The 9,885-nt window shown below is 46.4% G+C and overlaps 1 protein-coding gene across 1 annotated transcript in view; it reads right to left on the reverse strand.

Moving 5' to 3' along the window:
* Nucleotides 1-5,165, reverse strand: part of LOC132591588 (zinc finger protein 91-like) — a 34,709-nt gene extending 29,544 nt beyond the window's left edge. The window contains exons 1-2 of the mRNA XM_060270830.1: nt 4,260-5,165; nt 1,097-2,638 (exon numbers count right to left, since the gene is read on the reverse strand). Coding sequence (XP_060126813.1) covers nt 1,097-2,638; nt 4,260-4,293 — 1,576 coding nt within the window. The 5' untranslated portion in view covers nt 4,294-5,165. The remainder of the gene's footprint in view (nt 1-1,096; nt 2,639-4,259) is intronic.
* Between the last annotated feature and the right edge of the window lie 4,720 nt (nt 5,166-9,885).

A 9,885-nucleotide genomic window follows, 5' to 3' on the forward strand; every position in this document is an offset into this window, starting at 1 on the left:
CCATGTTTGGGGACTTTGTGATATCTGGAGTTACACCCAAAAGACAGAGTTTATTGTTCCACTTGGTGACGATTCACAATCCAGCCTGGATTTTTTTACTGGTATCTGAGCCTTGATCCACTGTTGAAGCCCAAAATGGGAAACATATATTGAGACTCTTGGGTGAGATAAATAATGCAGTCACCACACAGAAGCAGCTTAAGATCCAAAGTGTTTACTGTTGCAGAAAACGAGGCTCAGTAAAACGGTTCCAGACATAGATATACACAGCTTGTAGGATTCTGCAGATACAGATATATACAGATACATAAGATTACAAGGTATTTCCAATATTCTAAGTAAACTCACCAATTCAAGACATAACACTGGACAACTAATAGACTCTACTACTGAGCTGACATGCATTAATGACAGATATAGGGGCACTGGGCCATTACCATAGCAACTGGCTTGGCTGACCTTGTACCTTGTTTAGGGGTGATTTATGCTCATAAAGGAAATTAACCCTTTCTCACATCCAGTTACTCAAACACCCCTTCTTTAATTTTGTTCATCATATTGGCTTTCATTTGATGGCAGAAAACCTAGCCGTTTCACCAATTGTTCACGTTTACATGCTGCAAGAGGCTTTATCAGTATATCTGTCAGATTTTTTTCTGCGGGGCAGAATTGTAATTTAATTACAGTATATTCCTGCGTATAAGACTACTTTTTAACCCAGGAAAATTTTCTCAAAAGTCAGGGGTCGTCTTATACACCGGGTCGTATTTCTTGTACAGTGAGTATATCCCAAACTCTATATTTTAACTGGAAAAGTTGGGGGTCGTCTTATACGCCCAGTCGTCTTATACGCCGGAATATACGGAGTAGTTTCTGTTCCACGTGGTCTCTTACATAATGGTATTTGAGATCCACGTGTTCAGACCTCTGTTGGACTTTCTTGGACTCAGTCATATGAATGCAGGTCTGGTTGTCCTCAAATATTGTGATTGGCTCCAACACAGGTAGACCCATATCATTTAAGAGTTGTTTAAACTGTCTTCTCCCGTGTGTAAAGCAAGGTTTTAGTTACAATTAAAGCTTTTCTCACATCCGCCTGTATGGAGCCTCTGATGATAACGAAGGCCATTGCTCTGAGCAAAGCTCTTTCCACACACTAAGCATTTATACGGCTTCTCCCCTGTGTGGATTCTTTGGTGATTAAAAAGCGTACTGCTTTGAGTGAAGCTTTTCCCACACTCTAGGCATTTATACGGTTTCTCACCTGTGTGGATTCTTTGATGACTAAGGAGGATACTGTTATGGATGAAACACTTTCCACAAATGGAACATTTATGTGGCTTCTCTCCTGTGTGGATTCTCTGATGACGAGAAAGGCCAGCGCGGTCAGTGAAGTTATTTCCACACTCGGAGCACTTATAAGGTCTTTCACCTGTGTGGGTTCTTTCATGATAAGTAAGGTTGCTGCCATGACTGAAGCTTTTCCCACACTCGGCACATTTAAATGGTTTCTCACCTGCATGAAGTCTCTGATGACTACGAAGGCTTTTGCTATGAGTGAAGCTCTTTCCACACTCTGGGCATTTATATGGTTTCTCTCCTGTGTGGATTCTTTGATGACTAAGAAGGTCACTTTGCTGGCTGAAGCACTTTCCACAACTGGAACATGTATGTGGCTTCTTTGTATGGATTCTTTGGTGATTAAAAAGTGTACTGCTCTGAGTGAAGCTCTTTCCACACTCTGGGCATTTATATGGTTTCTCCCCTGTGTGGATTCTTTGATGACTAAGAAGTCGACTGTTCTGGCTGAAGCACTTTCCACAATTGGAACATTTATGTGGCTTCTCTCCTGTGTGGATTCTCTGATGACGAGAAAAGCTACTACGGTCAGTGAAGCTCTTTCCACACACTGAGCACTTATACGGTTTTTCTCCAGTGTGGATTCTTTGATGGGTAAGAAGGTTGGAGCTCAGACGGAAACTCTTTCCACACTCTAAACATTTATACCGTTTCTCTTCTCTGAGTGAAGAGTTCTGAGTGAAGCTCTTTCCACACTCTAAGCATTTATACAGTTTCTCCCCTGTGTGGAATCTTTGATTACTAAGAAGGTCAGTTATCTGGCTGAAGCACTTTCCACAAGTGGGGCATGTATGTGTCTTCTCTCCTGTGTGGATTCTTTGGTGATTAAAAAGCGTACTGCTCTGAGTGAAACTCTTTCCACACACTGAGCACTTATATGGTTTTTCTCCAGTGTGGATTCTTTGGTGAGTTAGAAGGTTGTAGCTCAAACAAAAACTCTTTCCACACTCTGAGCATTTATATGGTTTATCTTCTGTGTGGATTCTTTCATGTACAAGAAGATGTGACTTGTAGTTGAAACTTCTTCCACACTCTGAACATTGAAACCGTTTATCCCCACCATGTTTTCTTCTAATGGTGCTAAGGCTTGATATTCTAGTTGGTTTTTTTGCACAAGGAGAGACATTTTCCTCTTTCTTGCCTGTGTAAGGTTCTTCCAGCACTGGAATTTCATTGAAGCCAGCACCACCTGGAAGAACAGCATCCTTCCTCACATTTTCTTCTGCTTCAGTTTTAATTCTCCGGGGTTCATTCTCTTGACTGCTCTCCTTCTGATCACCTGCAGGAATACAAAGAGGAATTGATCAGGGAGGAACGGATACCGAAATTACGGAACAATTCCAATTAACAGGTATCTGAAACAGAGAAGGGGAAGGATAGCCAGGAGGCAGCCACTGTTGATGGGCAATAACTGGCTAACTGGCTGCTGATGTGGAGTACATATAGAGCTGGGAGGGTTGAAGGCCACATTACCCCTTGACCAATGTTCCTGGGGGCTGCATGACAACGGTAAGCATAGCCAAAGGTGGGCATGGCCAGTCCACACTGTCCCTCTCACACATACACCTTTGCTTGTACACACACAAGACATACAAACAAGCACACAGCCCCCACCTCCCAGCTGAACTGTGCACATCATTATAATCAATCTGAGAACCAGGCAAGAGTTGGATTTCCTCCTCATTAGAGCACTGGGCTGCACCTATCCCTGTGCTGGGTCCGCTCCCATATCTTTCATCCTTTTGTCTCTGCTGGTAAAATCAGTGGGGTCTTGGGAGGTCAGAGAAATTTGCTTCGTGGACAGCGGGGAGGACAGAGCAGACCCTCAAAATAGAAGGCTGTTCACTGTATATTATAATACTAGCTGGCCCTGCCTCAGAGTCCCCCTTCAGACCCCCCTGTAAGCTCCACTGTGGGTCAGTATGTTAACTGGGCCCTCAGAGTCCCCCTTTAGACTCCCCTGTAGGCCCCACTGGGCTGTTTTGTGATGGTGGGGAGATCTCCGCGGAGGGCGGGGATCGTGGATAGGGTGAGATATGAGCGGAGGGCACGGATTGTGGACCGGGTAGGATGGTGAAGGCCGAGACCAATGGGGGGATATCTGGGGAGTGGGGGGATCTGTGGGGTAGGTACCTGCATGGCGGGAGGGGGTCCTTGGGGAGCGGGCTACTGTTGGGGTGGGCTGTGTCCCGGAGTGGTGGGGTGGATGGAGAGTGGCCGTTATTTTGCCAGTGGGCGGGATTTTGGGTGTATGTTTGATTTTGTTTGGTGGGGTGGATGGGGAGTGGGAGGGATTTTGGCACTTTGTTGGATGCTGCTTGTCCACTGGAGGGGGCAATTTTTTGTATACAAATCCAGGTTTCTACCTGTCCTAGGTGTGTGTATGGACAATGTAAGTGGATAGAGACACTCTCAGATGCGCTCCCGATGTTGTGGGCAAATTTGAGGACGATCGGGTAAGTGGTTGTGGAGAAAGGTTCGTTGGAACAAACATGTACCCTCTACATTTTTATATACTGTATATAGATTATAGAGCTTTGGAAGCTCAGAGTGAATTTGACATTCCACAAGACTTGCCATGTAAAACAACCTCCCATTTCCTAGTTCCCCCAGTCTGGGGTTCTCCCAGTCTGCCAGACCTGATCTAGAGGGGCACACAAGCGGAAGAGAGGAAGGAAATAGGCACATTGCACTCGTGGGATTTGTTTTACATTCCAGCATCTCAACTATTTAATTGTATCCAGCCATCATTATGCATCAGGCCACATGTTTCATCCATAGCACCTCCAATCAACAGAGCTCAAAAGCAGCAGGAACAACTCTGAGACCATGTGTCGTGATCTTATGATGCTGTCCTGGGTGTGTGAGTAACTTTGGGCCAAGAGAAGAAGGAGACTTACCCAGAGGGGCCGGATTTCTGTAATTCTCCTCCATGATGTAATTGTGCAAGGCCCTCTGGCTTGGATCCAGGAGGGCCCCTTCTCCTCTGTGACATGCACAGCCACCTCCTCAAAGAAAAGAAAACCCTGAAAGCAGAAAAAAAGGGAAGAGATATATCTCACAGGTAATTTAGCAATCCAAAGAGGTAGTTAAGGCAAGGTGACTTCAAGTTCCCCTGTGAACCATTCTATCTTTTTCGTTTTGTGATGCTTCCCCAAATTCCCACGTTATTAGAGCAACAAAAGAGGAACAAAAGAAACGAATAAACCAATATGTTTGTGGTATGAAAAATTATGAGATTACAGCAGGAAGGTATGAGAGCTGCAGTGATTGGGAATGAAACAGTATGGCTATGACTAGCTGAAGCTTTTGCAGGTGGAATTGTGTTTCACCCCTCTCTGCAGGATAGCACAGATTCCTGGACAAATGGCTGATGATGATGGACTATGCCGAAATGGCCAAATTGAGCAGGAAAATCAGAAACCAGGAAGAGAAGAAATTTAAGAAACAATGGGGGGAATTCACAATGTACTTAAGAGAACACTGTAAACAACTAAAAACTTTGGCAGGATTTGAGTAACATTTGTAATGTACTATAAACTAAGGTAAAATTGGATTATTTAAGAAAAATAGACAAAATAAGGGAAGCAGTGGAAAAAGATTGAAAATTGTAACCATGGAAGAGTGGAGGGGAGTCAAAGGATTCAGGGAATCCTAAATGATGATGATGTTTATTGTTTTAGTTTAAATTTGCAATGTAAAATTCAATTAAAAAGAATAATAAAAAGTGGCATTCCCTACAGGGAATTGGGAAGAGGGAAGTTGTCTGGAAGTGAATGACATCAATAAAATACTGTTTGCATTGTGGGGGGGGGGGGAGGAGGAAAGCATCATTCAAGCCCTCAGTCTGGCTTGGAGGTCTATAGCTGATATCCACAGTAAGTTCACTGTTGTTTCCTACGGTATTCCTACAAGTTGAACCCATATGCTCTCAATCCACTTTCCATACTCCAAGCGTACACATCCTTTAAATAGAATGCTACTCCTTCTCCCTTCCGTTTTGATAAATTCCTTATGAACAGGTTGTTGATGGCATCTGTCTGTCTCGGGAGACAATGGAAGAGTGTGCCTTCAGGGGTGAAGTCAACCCATTGGAGAGTTACAGCATCCACTGTGGCTTTGGAGACTGAAATGGGCAAGACATGTTCTGTTGCAGCTGGGGCGGATGAAGGAGTCCGGTTGTGCTGCTACAGATGCACCATGGCATTTTTTTACCTGTGCTCTTCACAACAAGTCAATCCTCCTCTGGTCACTGCTGTGAAGTGACAGGTTGGAGTCCTCAATTTCTACATTCCAGTCTTGAGTCCTATCCCACTAGGTTCCAGTAATGCCTGTTAGGTCACATTTGCCACCCTGTATTAAGAGCTCACGTTTTAAAGAAAGCATTTAACAATATTTGTATGCCATTGAATATTTTTAAAAAATCTAAGCTGATTTTACTTTCTTGGGTTCCATGATCACTGCAGATGGTGACAGCAGTCACGAAATTAAAAGACGCCTGCTTCTTGGGAGAAAAGCAATGACAAACCTAGACAGCATCTTAAAAAGCAGAGACATCACCTGGCCGACAAAGGTCCGTATAGTTAAAGCTATGGTTTTCCCAGTAGTGATGTATGGAAGTGAGAGCTGGACCATAAAGAAGGCTGATGGCCGAAGAATTGATGCTTTTGAATTATGGTGCTGGAGGAGACTCTTGAGAGTCCCATGGACTGCAAGAAGATCAAACCTATCCATTCTTAAGGAAATCAGCCCTGAGTGCTCACTGGAAGGACAGATCCTGAAGCTGAGGCTCCAATACTTTGGCCACCTCATGAGAAGAGAAGACTCCCTGGAAAGACCCTGATGTTGGGAAAGATGGAGGGCACAAGGAGAAGGGGACGACAGAGGATGAGATGGTTGGACAGTGTTCTCGAAGCTAAGAACATGAGTTTGACCAAACTGCGGGAGGCAGTGCAAGACAGGAGTGCCTGGCGTGCTCTGGTCCATGGGGTCACGAAGAGTCGGACACGACTAAATGACTAAACAACAACAACAAAGCTGTTTACATAAAACATATTCACAGGGGAAAATTTGATAAAAATCAGCATATTAAAAATTAACCAAGAGCTTAACATGTGGGATGTTAGCATCCAAAATGCTTTTATGAAGGGTTAGCTGCAAGAGCTGTGGAACTCTTGTGACATCATACACTCTGTGGCAGTTATGGCAGTTATTTCAGTTATGGCAGTTAGTACTGAACAGTCTTAACAGAGCAGCAGGTATGTTATGTTGGTTGCACTGCTGTCTGTCTCAGAGTATCAGCTAGCATCTATTTAATCTGCAACTGCAAGCACACTAAGTTATATGCTATTTAAACTTTGAAAGGGAGTTTCTTGCATAGTTTTTACACGAAGGAAAAGAGAACTAATTAAAGGGTCAAACGACCCAGGGCTGCCTTCCGCATACTCCGCAAACGGGAACGAGAATTCCCACATAACAGACTATAGTAGCCTTTCCGTCATGAGACAGTTTTATTAAGTTAAAAACCATCAAATATAGATCGAATCAAGCGGGTGTTGTTGTTGGGTTTTTTAAAAAAATACCAGTGTACATAAAAAAACAACAACACACATCTGGGTAGGCATCTCTAAACAAAAAAGTTTTTAGCAAGTGCCAAAATCAGTACAGTGAAGTACCTGGCTGATATCAACAGGCAGAGAATCTTTTCTTCCAACACGCACCTGAAAACTGACACAACAATGGCTCCATGGATCTCAGTTCAAGGAGTAGGGTTTCCCCCTCTTTCTAAGGGCCTCGCCCCATCTGCACACGCACACACACACACACACACACAGAGGGACTTTCCTCTATCCCATTCCCACGATGGCTAATTCCCCAACCCAGATTTCAATCCTACATCTGCATTCCAACACAAACCTACAACTGGCATCCCAATCCAAAAGGGAGAGGCCTCAGGGATCTTAGAAGAGAAATGGAAACCCACCCTAACACACACGCTTTGTGTGAGTGCCATGGTGAAACTCTGCATGGATGGGAACACAGGAATTGGCCCATTCAGCTTGATATTTCCTACACAAACCGGCAGCAGCTCTCTGGGGTTTCAGCCTTTTCCAGCCCTACCTGGAGACACCAGGACTGCAGGTGGTTACAGCCGGGGAAAGGAGTCTGCCACTGAGCTGGAAGGAAGAAATGTAAGAAAAGCCACCGTCCCCCAACAGCCCCACACTTGCCAGATTTGGCTCCAAAGGGAGCTGTGATGAGTGCAAAGGGCCTTTGGGTGCAGGGGTCTCCCAGAAACAGGGAGGCGGGTGGAAGGGAATCCCAAGGCAGGGGAAGGGGTTGGGAAGGGCCTCTAGGGGAGAGAAGAAATCCAGCCAGGGATGGCAGAGAACAAAAGGGAGGGAGGCAGCCAGAGCCTGGGAAGAGAATGAAAATTTGATTCCAACCAGCCCTATTGGTGCCATCAAGACTTTTAGGCCCAGGCAGAGCGATCAGGAGGGCAGCAAACGATGGGCATCTAGGGGAAAGGGCGGTGGCTCCGTGGCAGAGCACCTGCTTTGCATGCAGAAGGTCCTAGATTCACCTCCAGGTAGGGCTGGGGAAGAAGACCCTGTGCCTGCCGTGGGGAAAGGCCGCTGCCAGTCTGTGTGGGCAACACCGTTGCCCTGAACAATGGACTGGGGCGCAGGGGGTTTGTAAAAACCTCCATATTCCAATCCTTGTGCGATTCGAGTCGCCTCCTTTGCAAGATTCAGTGGGAGGCAGATTCCTGCGCTTCGGGGGAAGGGAGGAGGCTCACAAGCAGAGCAGCTGCTTGGCATGCATAAGGTCCCAGGCTCCATCCCCAGTTGGGCTGGGAAGAGCCCCCTGGGCCCGCCATCAGGGGGAGCTGCTGCCAGCCCGCGCAGGCAATACTGAGCTAACTGGACCACTGGTCTGATTCAGCGACGAGGTTTTCCCTCCTCCCTTCCCTCCCCCATCACCATCCCAATGAAGGCAGAGTGGCCCCCAAGGCCCCCTTTGCGGCCTCCAGAAACCTCAGCCCCCCCCCGGCTGCGCCCACCTCAAACGCCGCTCGGCCGCCGTCCTTCTCCGCTGCCGCCCTCCGCGCCTCTCTCGCTCTCGCCCCAAGGGATGACGGGAAAGCCAATGCCGCCGAACGCGGCTGCCACGGAATCTCACCGTCCCGGTGGAGGAAGGAAACTACGACTCCCAGCAGCCACCGCGAAGGGAGGACTTGGAACGTCCAGCTGCTCCGCGCTGACTGGAAGGGGAGGGGAAAGAAGGGCGGTATTATTACTTCCTTGCTTGTAGTGGCGGCTCACAGCCTGCAGGTGGCGCCGCGCTCTCGCTTCCATTCAAAGGGTGGATTTCATTCATTTGATTGAATTATATTTCTATGCCACTTTCCATTCAAACGAATCCCAAAGCTGCTTACAAGCATTGAATAACAAGATAAAACATCCCAAATACAACATCAATCATATAAAATAATTTAACAAATCATCAGTGAAACAATCGCAACCTCAAACCAGCAGGGAGTCTGGGATTGTGCAGCCCGGGTCCTCGGGGGCGGGCGGAGGAAGAGCTCTGGTTCAGTCCGGACCATTCATTTTAGTGGATTGCGTTTAATTCCCACCAGGGACCGCCTGGCGCCATGCATGACTCTCCCCTTCCATCATGCACAACAACCTTGCGGGGAAGGCTGGCCAAAATGTGTGGGGATCTGAACAGATCTTACTGTGCATGCTCAGCAGTGGCCCATCTCCTGAGGAGTTACTTCATGGCTGGCTTCCTTCCCCCTCTTGCACAGCTGAAACACAGTGCCGGGTTACCAAATAGGCAGAGCAGGTCCCAGCCTACCGGTCCCACACCTTTTAGGGGCCCTGTGACAACGGATCCAAAGTAAATTGATTTGGTTTATTAAAATAGTTGATTGGTAAGATAAAAAACGTTGTTAGGAGATAATCCCCCCCCCCCATTTTCAGCTGCCTATGTGCCTCCGCATGGTTTAATCCAGCCCTGCCGAAACATTTCCTTGGAGGAAGTCACTGTCAATATGTAATAAGAGATGAGCTATTCTGTCTCTTGCTCCCCAAACTTTATTTATGCTGTTGCCACTTCTGAACCTGTTTGCTATCCGTGCCCCTTTCTTCATGAATACCTGGTTTTAAAAATATATTTCATAGAATCATAGAGCTGGAAGAGACCACAATGGCCATCCAGTCCAACACCCTGCCAAGCAGGAAACACCATCAAAGCATTCCTGACAGATGGCTGTCAAGCCTCTGCTTAAAGACCTCCAAAGAAGGAGACTCCACCACACTCCTTGGTAGCAAATTCCACTGCCGAACAGCTCTTACTGTCAGGAAGTTCTTCCTAATGTTTAGGTGGAATATTCTTTCTTGTAGTTTGAATCCATTGCTCCGTGTCTGCTTCTCTGGAGCAGCAGAAAACAACCTTTCTCCCTCCTCTATATGACATCCTTTAATATTTTTGAACATGGCTATCATGTCACCCCTTAAC

Source organism: Zootoca vivipara, chromosome 2, assembly GCF_963506605.1.
Source record: "Zootoca vivipara chromosome 2, rZooViv1.1, whole genome shotgun sequence".
NCBI lineage: Eukaryota > Metazoa > Chordata > Lepidosauria > Squamata > Lacertidae > Zootoca > Zootoca vivipara.